At 45.6% G+C, this 15,908-nt stretch overlaps 3 protein-coding genes across 3 annotated transcripts; 1 reads left to right on the top strand and 2 right to left on the bottom strand.

Annotated features, from left to right (window-relative positions):
- Positions 1 to 1,889: 1,889 nt before the first annotated feature.
- Positions 1,890 to 4,203, bottom strand: LOC113246223 (histone H2B type 2-E). The gene has a single exon (XM_026486755.3). It carries the CDS (start codon positions 4,098 to 4,100, stop codon positions 3,720 to 3,722), a length of 381 nt encoding a protein of 126 aa, XP_026342540.2. The 5' UTR covers positions 4,101 to 4,203; the 3' UTR covers positions 1,890 to 3,719.
- Positions 4,204 to 4,358: 155 nt separating this feature from the next.
- LOC125282881 (histone H2A type 2-C) lies at positions 4,359 to 7,247 on the top strand. The gene has a single exon (XM_057310313.1). The coding sequence runs from the start codon at positions 4,428 to 4,430 to the stop codon at positions 4,815 to 4,817; it is 390 nt and encodes a 129-aa protein (XP_057166296.1). The 5' UTR covers positions 4,359 to 4,427; the 3' UTR covers positions 4,818 to 7,247.
- On the bottom strand, positions 4,975 to 9,504 carry LOC125282880 (histone H2A type 2-B). The gene has a single exon (XM_048220336.2). It carries the CDS (start codon positions 5,365 to 5,367, stop codon positions 4,975 to 4,977), a length of 393 nt encoding a protein of 130 aa, XP_048076293.1. The 5' UTR covers positions 5,368 to 9,504.
- Positions 9,505 to 15,908: the final 6,404 nt, after the last annotated feature.

Below are 15,908 nucleotides of genomic sequence, written 5' to 3'. Positions count from 1 at the left end.
CAGGCACAGGGACAGTCTCCCGGTTTAGGGTCACTTACTGAGCCCTAAACAGAGCTGGCCCTCAGGCTTACTCTCTGCGCCAGATTTTCTGATTAGCCATATTGTGAGGTATGTTAGCCTCCCTCTCAAAGGAGCAGGGCTCCCCAGACCACACGGCGAAGCCAAATATGTATAAGAATTGTTGATAAGGTTTTACGTTTTTTGTTTTATTTATTTATTTTTCTTTTGAAGGCCAAACTGAGGCAGTGAGGCAGGCCACTGGAGGTTTATAAGCAGGTGGGTGATGAGATCAGATCTGTGCTTGGAAGGTTACTCTAGCAGCAGATAGAATGGATTTGAAAGGTGTGAGCCTAGGAGAAGGTAGGTGTAACCCTAACACTTTCTCGCACTTGAATAGAAGAGGTATTTGTGTACAGGTCCCACGCCCGTCTGAGTTCCTTCCCAACTGAGGGCAAAAAGTTTATCGTGTTCATCTGTGGAACTATCATGACACAAAATTGGAGCGCATTAAAAAGTGGAAGGACAGGAGCCCAATCATCCATCAACAATTGAATGGGGGGCACCTGGGTGGCTCAGTCAGTTAAGCATCTGCCTTGGGCTCAAATCATGATCCCGGGGTCAATAAAATCTCTTAAAAAAAGAAAAAAAAAGAATTTGAGTGAAAGAAGTCAGACACAAACGACACACTCTGTACAATTCCATTTATATAAAGCTTTAGAAAATGCAAACTATCTCTAATGTCATAAGCAAAACAGCGGTTGCCTGAGGGCAGGGATGCGGGCAAAGGAGGACATTGGTAAAGGGAACAGAGGGAAGAATTATGAAGGGGCGCTAGGCAACTCTGGGGTGGGGTGATGGATATGTTCATTATTTTGAGTGTAGTGATGTTTTCATTGATATACAGGTATGTATGTCAAAACTTAGCAAATTATACTTTAAACATGTGCAGCTTATTGTATGCCAATTATAACATAATAAAGTTAAAAAAAAAAGTACAGGTGGGTACGGTAGAGAAATGAAGGAAGAGGGTCATTTGAGCTGGAAGATATGGCTTTGGCTTGAAAGAAAGCTCTGGCCAAGCCAGAAGGAAGGGGCAGTCCAGTCTAGACCTGAGCAAATGGGTTTACTGGAAGGTGAGCAGACCCTTTAAAGGAGAGCAGAAAACCTATGTAACCCTATAGGAGAGCAGTAGGAAACAGAGCTATAAAAGGAGGAAGAGGCAGATTTTGGAGAGCTTTGAATATCAAGCCTTTTTTTTTTTTTTTTTTTTTTTTTACGGGCCAGTGAGAAGGGCAGAGGGAAAGGGAGACAGAGAGAGAATCTTAAGCAGGCTCTGCGTTGGGCATACTGGGCTTGATCTCACAAACCCTGACATCATGACCTGAGCAGAAATCAAGAGTCAGACATTCCACCGACTGAGCCACCCAGGCACCCTTATTTCTTCTATCTTCCTTATAATGCTTCTTATTTGTTGTCATGTCTTTTTATTTTTTATCTTTTTATTATTTTTTTAAAGATTTTTAAAAATTTGTCAGAGAGAGAGAGAGCACAAGCAGGGGGAGCAGCAGAGGGAGAGGGAGAAGCAGTCTCCCCACTGAACAGGACCCTGGGATCATGACCAGAGCCGAAGGCAGACGCTTAACTGACTGAGCCACCCAGGTGTCCCTGTGGTCATGTCTTTTTAAGTGACTAGGCATTAACTGTGTCCTCATAACAAGCTACTTCAGCCCCAGTGCACCTCCTGGATAAACTAAGTTTGGCCAATGGCTTATAAATATTCATCCTCCAAATCAGAGGCAACCAGCTTTTCCACAGACCCAGCGGTGGTTGTATCTGTTAACTTCGTTTAATGAGAAAATATATTGCAAATAATAAGAATCCAGCCAAGCTTTTAAATTAATCGGTAATTTTATTAATAACAACAGCATCTACACACATTTGAAAACGCACATGTAGGAAACAAAAGATTAATTCAGTTTATGATAATGTCTGGAGTCCATCTGGATTCATGAAGCCCTTAGGATCAATTCCAGGACTCCTCAGTCAAAAGCAGAGTTGAATAACTGATCAGACCATCAGCAAAATCAAGGCTTGGACAGAAAGAGTGAACATTCTGTAATTACACAAAATAAAATTAAAATGCAATTGTCTGCATGTGTGAGGATACAAAGGTGGACAATGTTAGCTGCATGAGCGGTGAACCAATCCCTTTGCTTTTCTCAACCTCCTTTGTAAAAGAGGTTATTTAACCTTGCCTGTCTCACAGGGTCTATCTTTTCAGGGCCTCTTGATAAGTGACAAGGCGAGTGTAAATTAAAAGCTCATCTGCGTGGGGAACAGAGGATCAGGATGCAGATGGTGGGTGTCAGAAAAGGAGATGGGAAAAGGATCTTTCCAGTGACCAATGCTCTGAATTTAATGAAAATCCAAAAGAGGTTACACTATAATAAGAAACATAAAGGGAAAACCAACCACCGCCACCTCCGTTTTGGTGTGCAAAAGGAATCTTAACCCGGGCCTCCTCAGAGCTCTTGCCCTCAAGTGACCCCGGACTGACTTGGCCAGAGCTCCAAAAACATTTCCGTTTTCATGTTTTCACACGTGTCTAATGGAAATGAACAGCGCGCACCCAGCCACGGAAGCGATTTAAGAAAGGGATGGCGTGGGAAAATTAATTCGACAAATTTTAATTCAGTAAGTATTTAAGTGTCCGCTATGCGCCAGGCAGACTGGCGTTGACTATAACAGAAAACCAGACCAGCAAAGCCTCTGTTAAGGGCTTGAGGAGAAAGACCATAAATAAGAAAATAAACGAACCAGACAATTTCTGACAGCTGCTAGGAGGAAGAGAAAACAATGAGACCAGATGATAGGCAGGAACGAGAGACGCAAATTCCTGAGCGGGACTTGGGAAGGTCTGTGAGAGGTGACTTTTTGAGCCCAGACCTAAACGACCAGCGCCTCGAGGTGACCCAAGGCCGGGGCGTTCCAAGGGAGAATTAAATGCAAAAACGATCCACAAACCGAGAAAGAATAGGGATTTCAAAGCCCCGAAGCGAGCGGCGGGAGCCGGAATCTCGGAATTCCGAAGCGGGCGCGTGAGTTTGAATATGCGTGTCGTCCAATCAGGGCAAGGCTGGGACCCGGCAGCGAAGGCTCCACCCTCGGCGCCCAGAGCGCTGGTGTCCACAGGAGGCCGCCCCGCAGGGCAGAAGCGGTGACTGGGCACCCAGGCAGCTGCCCAACGCTCAGAATTCTTCAGGGCTCTGACGCAATGTTCCCGGGACCCGGGCTTAGTTGTCCTGGGGTCCTCCCTTGAGTGAGAATGACCGAAATCCGTTCGTTTTAGAATACCGATGAAACAGACACCCAACGGTCACCAGGACACAATAGTCTGGGGACGGAAGGTGAGGAGAAGCGAATTTTCAACATCCTAATTCGAAAGGACGTATAAAAAAACTAAGAAGCACAGTTAAGGGGTTAAGACGCGCCCTAGTTTAAAAAGCAAAGCCAGTCACGCACCAGGACTCTCAAGTTGGAAAGGCTTAAAAAGCTACGTAAGCCATCTTTCATGACCTTTCACAAGTAACTTGTGAAAGCAAGTGAGGGTAAAGTAAGTGAACAAAGCTCTTTTCTCGTGATTAGGTGGGTGGCTCTGAAAAGAGCCTTTGGAGTCAAGCGGCCGGCGACTCATGCGAGCGCCGTGTCCCAGCAGGGACTCACTTGGAGCTGGTGTACTTGGTGACCGCCTTGGTGCCCTCGGACACGGCGTGCTTGGCCAGCTCGCCGGGCAGCAGCAGGCGCACGGCCGTCTGGATCTCCCGGGACGTGATGGTCGAGCGCTTGTTGTAATGCGCCAGGCGGGAAGCCTCGCCGGCGATGCGCTCGAAGATGTCGTTGACGAAGGAGTTCATGATGCCCATGGCCTTGGACGAGATGCCGGTGTCGGGGTGCACCTGCTTGAGCACCTTGTACACGTAGATGGAGTAACTCTCCTTGCGGCTGCGCTTGCGCTTCTTGCCGTCCTTCTTCTGGGCTTTGGTGACAGCCTTTTTCGAGCCCTTCTTGGGCGCGGGAGCGGATTTTGCCGGCTCAGGCATCGTAGAACACCATACGCGTTAGCAAAGAAAAGAAGTGCGAGAATGGGCGGGCCTGATCCTTTTATAACCATCGTATGCAAATTAGGGCTCCAAAAGCCCTTCGTTTCCATTGGGCCTTGTAGGGACCTTGCGTTATCAGTAATAACTACGTCACAGCACCTACTCTTAGCCTCATTGGCCAGTTCTGGAGCCAATTTAGGACCAATGAAAAACCCGTTCCTGACCCCACCCCTAGCAAAGCTTATAAAGGCTTTTCAATCGCTGAGCTTTCAATCCTGTTTTGTCGTGAGGTTCTGAGCTCTAGGTGTTTTTGCCTCACTTTCAATCATGTCAGGGCGTGGGAAGCAGGGAGGCAAGGCCCGCGCCAAGGCCAAGTCGCGGTCGTCCCGCGCTGGCCTGCAGTTCCCGGTGGGCCGAGTGCACCGCCTGCTGCGCAAAGGCAACTACGCCGAGCGGGTGGGGGCGGGCGCGCCGGTGTACATGGCGGCGGTGCTGGAGTACCTGACGGCGGAAATCCTGGAGCTGGCGGGGAACGCGGCCCGCGACAACAAGAAGACGCGCATCATCCCCCGCCACCTCCAGCTGGCCATCCGCAACGACGAGGAGCTGAACAAGCTGTTGGGCAAAGTCACCATCGCCCAGGGCGGCGTTCTGCCCAACATCCAGGCCGTTCTCTTACCAAAGAAAACTGAAAGCCACAAAGCCAAAAGTAAATAAAACCCTGACAAGCCAAAGACCAAAGGCTCTTTTTAGAGCCACCCAAGTTTTCAAAAAAAGAGCTAATGCGCTATTCCGTTACCAGCCCCTCAACTGACATTTTGGTGGCTCTTAAAAGAGCCTTTGGGGTTAGTGGGGATGGTCTCGACCTTCCTAATTACTTGTTCTTGCCAGGCTTGTGACTCTCCGTTTTCTTGGGCAACAAGACCGCCTGGATATTGGGCAAGACGCCGCCCTGGGCAATGGTGACACCCCCAAGTAACTTGTTGAGCTCTTCGTCATTTCTCACGGCTAGCTGCAAATGGCGAGGGATGATGCGCGTCTTCTTGTTGTCGCGGGCCGCGTTCCCCGCCAGCTCCAGGATTTCCGCCGTCAGGTACTCCAGCACCGCCGCCAGGTACACCGGCGCGCCGGCCCCCACCCGCTCGGCGTAGTTGCCCTTGCGCAGCAGGCGGTGCACTCGGCCCACCGGGAACTGCAGGCCAGCGCGGGACGACCGCGACTTGGCCTTGGCGCGAGCTTTGCCTCCCTGCTTTCCGCGTCCTGACATTACGGCCAAAAATGCAGTTACAGCTTCTTATTCAAGGAGAAGGAAGTGAAAAGGATAACCAATTTGCTGTAATTTATAAGAGCTACCGGGAGGGGTGAAGGGAAGGAGCCCAATCGAACGGCCAATAGGAAAGCAGAAAGCAGCCTCTTCGTTTGCATCCTGCACTACGAGGAAATGACGGATTTCGTAAGTGCCTACCAATCGCTGGGAGCCACATTAAAGCCCCTTATTTGCATGCCAGGGCTTTTAAAGAAAGAAGGCTTTCGGATAAAATGCTGTTTTGTTTTGCCTTTTACTGAATGGCATTTTTTCTTTCCAGCCTAGAGAAGGGCGGGGGGTCTTTTTTCCCAGTTCAGAGCTAGAAGGGAAATCTTAAGGATCCGAAAGGCCTGCAGAGGGCCTCCAGCAGAGGCACAGCTGCTCCCACTCAAGGGTAGGGATTCTGAAACCGATTAGCCCCTTGAGCCTTCAGTTACCCCCAAGTCCCGCCTTTTCTGTCTCTCCACCGCCAGACGTCCAAAAGAATAGGTTACTAAGGCCTTGCTTTCTCTGCAATTCAGTCGTGGCCTTCGGTGTGGCTTGGCCCCACCCCCAGCCGCCTACTCTCTTCGGAATCCGCCGTAACCAAGGACTGGACTAGATTTGTCTTCCTTCTCTTGACCTCCAGGAGGCATCCGATACCGCCTTGAATCTTGCTCCCTTGGCTTTCAAACTGTCGTCCTTCGACTTTCCTCTTCCTGCTCCTTTTCCTCTACCCGTCCCTACATTCCCGTGTCCGTCTGGGCTCTGCCTCCTACCCAACACCCCCCTCCATCCTTCACTCTCACCGAGGAGTCTTCCCACTTCCATGATTTCAACTATAGACATCCAGATTTGTTCCGGAAGCTCAGACCCTTACACCAAACTGCTTACTGGGTACTTCAACCCATTTGTCCCAAGAATTCGACCTATCCAACCGCGAACTTATCCAAACGACCCCCAGTCGCCTCTGTTCGCTCTCTTTCCCTGAATTACAACCTAAGCCAGAGTCTACACTTACCTGCATCTCAACAGCATGTCGGATGACTTCCCTAACGTCTCTTCAGCCTTTTCTCCGCCCTCCCGTCTGCCTCCTCCTCTGCTCTTAGACTTCAGCAACAGCCCTGCAGACTTGTTTTCCTTCATCCTCCAACTGCCTTCTAGACAAATCTTTCCTGAGAGTTCTTCTTCCTCCTCAGCTTCCCACCCTGGAGTGTTCTATACCCCTCACACCATTTGCACCCTCTTCCGAGTATCCTGTAAGGACAGGAAGTGGAATACTGTAGAGAAAAGAATAGACTTAAATCCTATTCCTTGAGCCCATTTCTGATGTTCTCTCTTTCATTCTCACCTTTATTGAACTGACCTTTATCAAGCATGTGCTACCTACCAGCCATGGGAATACAGGTAGCTGACATTAGAAAATAGAGGAAATCTAAACTCTGGAAGTTAAAATCAGCTATCTGCAGAGATTATCCCTGGTAAGAATGCTGGTATGGATTTGTGAAACACCCAAGTCCAGTCAAAGGCTATGGGAATGTTTTCAACAGCAGAATGTACCCGAAGGTGATTCTAACCCTATCAGCTGTATCATTGCAGAAGATGGATGTGTTAATAGAAAGATGTGGTCCACATAGAGTCTAACCAGGGCAGTTACCATAGGAATGTGTTGTTTCTCCAGCACTAAGAATGTATATTGTGCTAGACACAAAGGTTTGGGCTAGTAGAGAAGGGAGTCCTTGGTTGTGAGAACATCGTCCTTTTCTCACAACCTGGGTGAAATGATTCTGAAGACTAACTCTCTTAGCTCAGATTCTGGGCTCAGTTAACCACTTACCAATTATTCTACTTCAAGATAAAAATATGAGGGGCCCCTGGGTGGCTCAGTTGGTTGAGCATCTGCCATTGCCTCAGGTCATGACCTGGGGTCCTGGGATTAAGTCCCACATCGGGATCCTTGCTCGGCGGGAGCCTGCTTCTCCCTCTCCCTCTGCCTGCCTCTCCCCCTGCTTGTGCTCTCTCTCTGTCAAATAAATAAATAATCTTTTTAAAAAATAAATAAAATCTTAAAAAAACAATAAAAAAATCCTTACAAGATAAAAATATGAGACTGAGAAGGGGTGAGTCAGTTATGAGAAGATGTATCACTAGAGGGTAATGAATTTGCATTCTAGACTATTCCTAAATTTCTAGTGTGTTTTGTTAGTGTGAGTCTCTCCCCAGTAAGCCAGTACACTCTGATAGTGTCAACTTTTCAGACCGATAGGGTCTGAGAGTGGGGACCCCACTACAACTCGGGCACCGTGAGAGGCCCTGCTTGAGGGGGGCAGCTGACCTCCCCTTCTCTTTACTTCTGATCTCTTTTTTACTTCTATCACAGTGACCCTGTGCTATTAGGAAAGGTGAAGGGCAAAGAGATTATATGGAACCTCATCATGTGATAAACCCTGTGCTAGGGGCTACCTATGACAGAGATGCAATTGTTTGTGTCACGGATAAGGAAGGTGAGGCTCAGAGAAGTTCAAGCCCTTGCTGAAGGTGACACAGCCATCTACTAAGACATGATTAGAACTCAGGTCTGCCTGACTCAAAAATTGTGCTCCTTCACCACTATTATTCACACTGCTTCACTCACTGGGTGTTGGGATTCATGAAGCCACTTAACTTACACAGCCTCCCTTTCTTCTATTAAAGAGAGGAAAAGAATGAGAGAAAATTAGATTTAGTATTTTAGATTCCATCCAGCTATGAAACCTTATTAGATACGTCTAGATAGGCCAATATCCTACAAATTATACTAGGCTCAATTACTGTCTATTGCTCCCCAGGGCTCTTTTCCCAGCGTTCTTACCAGAGCTATTAAAACATGAAACAGAGCAGGCCATCTGTGAAAGTAGTACACCCTCACGGACAAACAGGCTAGATCTTCTTTCCTCTAACAAAAAGGCAACTGGGATTTTTTTTTAATATTTTCTTTTTTTTTTTTTTTTTTTAAGATTTTGTTCATTTATTTGAGAGAGAGTGAGAGAGAGCACAAGCAGGGAGGAGAGGGAGAAGCAGATTCCATGTGAGCAGGGAGCCCAAGACAGGGCTCAATCCTAGGACCCTGAGATCATGTCCCGAGCTGAAGGCACCCACACACCCCTGCAACTGGGATTTTTAAACCAAGGCAACTGAGTTCCTTCCCAGATAATCTAGTTAATCAAACATTTATTTTGCCTTCTCGCCCCATTCCACCATTCTAACCATAATCCTCTCTCTTCCCCTCCCCCCCACCTCTCTCACCATGACCCTCAGCCTCCTCCATACTGAGCTGTACACCGTTCGAGCAAGGCCTATCCACAGTTATCTGCCATTGTACATACAGTGGCCTTCGGCTAGAATCCTTCATTCTCCTCTTGACGTGACCGAATCCTCCTCATCCTTCCGGTTTCGGCCCAGATAGCACCTGCTCCCTTCCCACACACACAGCCTCAGTGTACGCACCTCTCTGTTCAGATCCTGGTGCTCGCACTTACCACTCTGTGCTGTGCTCTGACTTCGCTCTCACTTCCTTTCTGTGACCACCTCCAGGGAGAGACCATGTCTTTTTGAATCTGAGTCCTTAAGGCCTTCTACCTGGCTCTTAATAGGGTAATAAAATGTTTTCGGCATGAATAAATGGCATAATATTCTTAGGGAATTAGTGTCTTCCTTTCAAATATCTTTCTCTTTACTCAACGACCACTCTCCAAATGCCAACTATAAACAGTAGACGGAAATAGCCAGAGTGATGGAAGATAGACTAAAAGCTCATCAACTAAACAAAAATAATACATCCAACCATAATAGAGTTGTTGGAGTAAATGAGAATAAATGTAAAGAACCTAATACAGAGCCTGGAACCTGAGAGGGCCCAAAGCTGTATTAAGAGGCTGAGGGGCGCCTGGGTGGCTCAGTCATTAAGTGGCTGCCTTCGGCTCAGGGCGTGATCCCAGCGTTCTGGGATCGAGCCCCACATCAGGCTCCTCCGCTGGGAGCCTGCTTCTTCCTCTTCCACTTCCCCTGCTTGTGTTCCCTCTCTCACTGGCTGTCTCTCTCTGTCAAATAAATACATAAAATCTTAAAAAAAAAAAAAAAAAAAAAGAGGCTGAAAAGAATGGTTAAGAGTGCAGCTCCTGCAGCCTGAGTCTGCACTGTTTACCAGATCTGTGACCCTGAGCAAATCACCTAACCGCTAGGGGTCTTTGCTTCCTCGCTGGTAGAGCAAAAGGAATAATAGTAGCTACTTCATGGGGTTGTTGTAAAAATTAAAAGAGGTCAAATGTAAAACATTTACAACGGTACCTAGCAGCAACATAACACGGGCATCCCCAAAATTCTTTGAACCGATTTGTCCTTTCAAAAATAAACATTAGGTGTATCAGATGACCTAGCAATTCCACACCTGGATATACAGCAAACAGAAACGAATGTTTGCAGGCGACAAAAAGCGTGTGCCAGGATGCGGTATATTCGTATCCTGCCATTCTGCCCAACAGTGAAAATGAGCAGACTGCTGCCGCACACATGGGTGAATGTGAGACGATGCTGAGTGAGAGAATGCAAACACAAAGGAACTCGTGCCACGTGGTTCTCTTCATGGGAAGTTTACAAATGGGCAAAACTAATCTATGGTGATAGAAGTTAGAATAACGGTTACCTGTGGCAGGGTGGTATTGACTTCCCTGGAGCCTTCGAGGTGCTGGAAATTTTCTGTATCTTGATACGGGTGTATTCATCTGTAGAGTTAAACTGTACACTGAAGATCTGTAAATTCCTTATGTGTAAATTATACATCAGGAAGCACAAATTAAGTTTTCCCAGAACAAATTCTGAAGTAATCATCGTGGAGGGAAAATGACTATTTTGTTAGACATCCCAATCCTCCTGTCACAGATTAGTGTTTATTGTTTTGTTTTTTTAATTACACGTGAGGTGGCCACCATGATCTCTTGGTTTAAAGCCTCTAAAAGTCTCAATCTGGCCATGACAAACCTTCACTACATAGTAGATATCATTATGACTATGTTTTTATTAGAAACAAAGACACTGGGGCGCCCGGTGGCACAGCGGTTAAGCGTCTGCCTTCGGCTCAGGGCGTGATCCCGGCGTTATGGGATCGAGCCCCACATCAGGCTCCTCCGCTATGAGCCTGCTTCTTCCTCTCCCTCTCCCCCTGCTTGTGCTCCCTCTCTCGCTGGCTGTCTCTATCTCTGTTGAATAAATAAATAAATAAATAAAATCTTTAAAAAAAAAAAAGAAAGAAAGAAACAAAGACACTGAGCTTCCCTACGGAGTTTGCAACTTACAAAGCTTTTGTTCGTTTTTGCAACAGAAATTATAATGTCATCAACCCTCTCTTCATACATTAGTTCACATATCCATCCAATACATTTAATTGAACACCCAGGTACACCGACACTGACCTTGACATAACACATTTAGAATATAATGAATATAGGGGCAGGGGTGGTTCATCGGTTAAGCGTCCAACCCTTGATTTTGGCTCAGGTCATATCTCAGGGTCCTGAGATCGAGCCCCAAGTCAGGCTTGGGCTGGGCGTGGAGCCTGCTTAAGATTCTCTCCCTGTGGCTCAGGGCGTGATCCCAGCGTTGCGGGATCGAGCCCCACATCAGGCTCCTCCGCTATGAGCCTGCTTCTTCCTCTCCCACTCCCCCTGCTTGTGTTCCCTCTCTCGCTGGCTGTCTCTCTCTGTCAAATAAATAAATAAAATCTTTAAAAAAAAAAAAAAAAGATTCTCTCCCTGTGCCCCTCCACCCCATTCTCGTGCTCTCTCGAAGAAAAAAATAATAATAATAATGAAAATAATTTTTAAAAAGAACATAATGAATACATTCCCTCTGCCCAGATCTCTCCATATGGTTAGTTCCGCCTAGTCATTCAAATCTCTGTTTAAACCACCTCCCTAGCAAGGCCTTCTCCAACCACAGCCTCCCATCATTTCCCGTCAGTCACTGGATTAGCAAGCTGCAAAGCCCTGACCAAAAACAAGTCCTATAGATTCCATCTCTTCAGCAGCATTCTGATCGACTTACTTCTCTCTAGCCCATCTCTTGCCTTCACTCAAATTACCTTTCACCAGATTACTGCCAACGGCTTTTCTACTCTTCCAGTTCCTCTAATACATTCTTCACACCTTAGCCAGAGCGATTTAATAGAAAATCGGATTCTTTCTCATCATACACTCTTTCCTGACATGATTCTACCACCCTTTACCCACTTCCCACCCACCTATCCAAGATAATCTCATTCCATCGTCAATAACCCCTGCTTCAAATACACTTCTCGGATGCTAAAATTAGCATAATGAGAAACAGGATAATACATAGATTCAAAGTATCACCCACAATTACAAATGGAAAAAGAGTAATTTTACAATGGTGAAACCTGAAAGATACCACTTTAATAAATGATCAGAATTATCACCAGCAATGGGACATATCAAGTTATATGCCCACTAGTATGGTTCGCTGAAAAGGACTCTATCACTTCTGCAGTATTCCTGCCAAAAATGCGTATCCTAAGTCTGAACCATACAGGAATACCAGACAAACCCAAATTGAAGGACATTACAAAATAACTGGTCTGTACTCTCCAGTAATGTCAAAGTCATGAAAGACAAAGACTAAGGAACTATTCCTGATTTAACAGACACCAAAGAGACATAACAACTGAATACAACAGATGATCCCAGATTGGATCCTGAACCAGAATATTTTTTTTCATTTTATACAAAAGAGACACTAGTGGGAAAATTAACAAATTTTGAATAAGATCTGTATATTAGATAATAGTACTGTACTGGGGTGCCTGGGTGGCTCAGTCGTTAAGTGTCTGCCTTCGGCTCAGGTCATGATCCCAGGGTCCTAGGATGGAGTCCTGCATCGGACTACCTGCTCAGCGGGGAGTCTGCTTCTCCCTCTCCCACTCCCCCTGCTTGTATTCCCTCTCTCGCTGTCAAATAAATAAAATCTTAAAAAAAAAAAAAAAGATAATAGTACTGTATCAATGTCAATTTCCCGAGTTTGACAATTGTATTGTGGTTATGTGAAAAAATGTCTTTTTTTTTTTTAACTGAATACACATTAGTAAATATAAGAGTTCTCCAGAGAGGGGCACCTGGGTGGTTCAGTTGGTTAAGTGTCCAACTCTTGATTTCAGCTCCAGTCATGACCTCAGGGTTGTGAGATCCAGCCCCACAACAGGCTCTGCACTGGGCCTGGAGCCTCCTTAAAATTCTCTCTCCCTCTCTCTCTGCCCCTCCCCCACTTAAAAAAAAACAAAAGGAGATCTCCTGAGAAAGAGATCCATAGGATATATATGAGGAGAGAGAGAAAGAGAAGGATTTATTATAAGGAATTGGCTCACATGATTATGGAGGCTGACAAGTCCCGAGATTTCCAGGTGAGTCAGCAAGCTGGAAACCTGGGAAAGCTGATGAAGGGCTGCAAACAAAGAGAACCAATGCCGCCGTTCCAGTCCGAGGGCCAGTGGATGGGGACCCAGGAAGAGTCAGTGTTTCAGTTTGAGTCCAAAGGCAGGAAAAAAGCCAATGTCTTAGGTCAAAGTCACCCAGGCAGAAAAGAACTCTCTCTTTCTCAAGAAGGACCAGCCTTTTTGTTCTATTCAAGCCTTTGACTGATTGATAAGGCCCACCCACCTCAGGAAAGGCAATCCGCTTTGCCAATTTCAATGTTAATGTCATCCCAAAACACTCTTACAAAAAAACCCCAGAATAATGTTTGACCAAATATCTGGGTACCCTACAGCCCAATCAAGTTGACACATAAAGTATATTTTTTAAAGATCTTATTTATGTATTTTTCAGAGAGAGAGAGCCCAAGCAGGGGGAGTGGCAGGCAGAGGGAGAAGCAGGCTCCCTGCAGAGCAAGGAGCCCAATGTGGAACTTGATCCCGGGACCTTAGGATCATGACTTGAGCCAAAGGCAGCCGCTTAACCGACTGAGCTACCCAGGGATCGCAAGTTGATGCATCAAATTAACCATTGAAGCTGCTTAGAGGTAAATGGGGCTTTATCTCTGAAACTTATTCTCAGATGGTTCAGAAAAAAATTATTTATATGTAGATAGATACATAGAAATAAAGCAAACATGACGAAATGTTAACATTTAGGTAATCTGCATATCAGGATGAGGGATTATGTATTGGAAACACTCAGTTTTTCACCTGTGTCGGGAAATACCTCAGTTCAGTCTGTCTCCTGTGTGTTTCTTCCCTGTGAGTCTCCCTTACTAGTCGCATAAAACACTTCATTTCCAGATGTGTGGTTTTTCCCCACACCAAACAATTTTCTGCTACGCCAGCAGGGTGGCCTACAATTTAATTCAGTTCTGACATTATCTGCCCAAGATAGCATCACATCCCACAGGTTAAAGGACTCAGTCCCACAAGACTGCACCCCCCCCCCACATACACATACACTTCACACACCAGCTGCAAGCCCGGGTTGTCCGTCACCTGTGCTCCTGACCAACTGACTATAAATTAGGGTTCCAATCACCCCCTCTTTGGGTTCTATTAATTTGCTAGAACAGCTCACAGACCTCGAGGAAACATTTTACTTATGTTTACCAGTTTATTATAAAAAGGATATGATAAAGGAAACACCCAGATGGAAGAGAAAGGGCAAGGTATGTGGGGGGGCTCTTCAGCATGCCACTCTCCCATACCTCCACATGCTCGCAGACCCAGAAGCTCCCCAAACTCCATCCTTCTGGGATTTTATGGAAACTTCATCACATAGGCATGATGGATCATTAACTTCATTTTCAGCCCCTCTCCCTTCTCAAGAGAATAGGGGCGGGACTGCAAGTTCCAAGCTTCTAATCATGGCTTGGTCTTTCTGGTGACCAGCCCTCATGCGGGAGCCACCCCCGAGTGGCCTTATTAGAACAAAAGACACTCCTATCACCCATGAAATGGCAAGGGTTACAGGAGCACTGTGTCAGGAACTGGGGCCAAAGACCAATATTAGAACAAGAGATGCTTCTAGTGTTCTTATAAGTTAGGATCTTATAAGGTTTTTAGGAGCTCTATGCCAGGAACCTGGGCCAGAGACCAATATATATTTCTATGACCGCACAGGACTATATAGGAATTATTTGTACCATTTTTGGGATTTCTGTAACTCTGAAAGTACTTCAGAAGAAGTTAATAATAAAATACACACACACATAGAACCATATATCCAACTCGATATCTCTTCTAGGATACTGTAAAGACTCAAACCCAAAACTGAACTGGGCACCTAATCTTCGCCTTCAGCACCCTTCGAACCGGGTCTTCTTCCGGTATTCCATATCTTACAGAACAAACGCCATCCATCTAGATGCACAGACCTGACAGTCACCCTTGACACTTCCCCTCCCATAACCAACCTATCACCACATCCTGTGGAGTTTACCCTCCTAATATGTCTCTTGTAGCCACAATGTCTCTCCCCCTTCACCTCCACCACCACCCCTTTGGTCCAAGTCATCACCATCTCTCACCTAGCCTGCTACAAGTAACCTCCCGGCTGGCCTCCCTGCTTTCACTCTTATCTCTCTGACGAGTCACACTGCAGCCAGACATCTTTGCCAAACACAAATTGAAAGACAACTTGATGCAATGCATGATCTTTGATTGGATTTCCAAAAATAAAAAGCTATAAAGGACACTAATGAGACAACTGGGGAAATTTGAATATCAACTATATATTAGATAATAATATTACATGAATGTTAACGTCTTCGGCGTGGTAATGGTAATGTGGTTATATAAGAAAATGTCTTTGTTTTCAGAAGCTGTGTGCTGAAGCAGATAGAGGTGCAACGTAAAGATTTTTGCAACTAACTCTCAAATGATTCAGCAAAAATAACAATTAGTTTATTATTGTTATTATATGCATACAAAGTCAAAGAGAGACAAAGCCAGTCTGGTAAAATGTCGGTGAATCTAGATGAAGGGTAAATAGGGTGCTCACTTTACTAATCTTGCAACTTTTCTGAAAGTTAAAAAAAAAATTTTTTTTAGGGGCGCCTGGGTGGCACAGCGGTTAAGCGTCTGCCTTCGGCTCAGGGCGTGATCCCGGCGTTATGGGATCGGGCCCCACATCAGGCTCCTCTGCTAGGAGCCTGCTTCTTCCTCTCCCACTGCCCCTGCCTGTGTTCCCTCTCTCCCTGGCTGTCTCTCTCTGTCAAATAAATAAATAAAATCTTTAAATTTTTTTTTAAAGTTTAGGGAAAAATATGTCATTCTGTTCCATTTTTTGAGTGAGATAAGGATATTGTGGTTATATGGGAGAATATCCTTGGAGATACACGTTGGAGTACTTGATGGTGAAATGTCTCTGCTATCTGCAACTTATTTTCAAATGGTTTAACTAAAAAAAGGTATATAAGTATATTTTTAAAGTATATAGATATATACAAAGTACTTGAATACGTATGTATAAGGATATAATATACATAAATGTAAA

The sequence above is a fragment of the Ursus arctos genome, unplaced genomic scaffold, assembly GCF_023065955.2.
Source record: "Ursus arctos isolate Adak ecotype North America unplaced genomic scaffold, UrsArc2.0 scaffold_12, whole genome shotgun sequence".
NCBI classification, from domain to species: domain Eukaryota; kingdom Metazoa; phylum Chordata; class Mammalia; order Carnivora; family Ursidae; genus Ursus; species Ursus arctos.
The sequence above is the reverse complement of the archived record's forward strand: the minus strand, read 5'-3'. Positions and strand labels throughout refer to the sequence as shown.

What these genes read in the sequence shown, in the direction of transcription:
- LOC113246223 (XM_026486755.3), bottom strand. Translation starts at nt 4,100, where the DNA reads ATGCCTGAGCCGGCAAAATCCGCTCCCGCGCCCAAGAAGGGCTCGAAA.
- LOC125282881 (XM_057310313.1), top strand. Translation starts at nt 4,428, where the DNA reads ATGTCAGGGCGTGGGAAGCAGGGAGGCAAGGCCCGCGCCAAGGCCAAG.
- LOC125282880 (XM_048220336.2), bottom strand. Translation starts at nt 5,367, where the DNA reads ATGTCAGGACGCGGAAAGCAGGGAGGCAAAGCTCGCGCCAAGGCCAAG.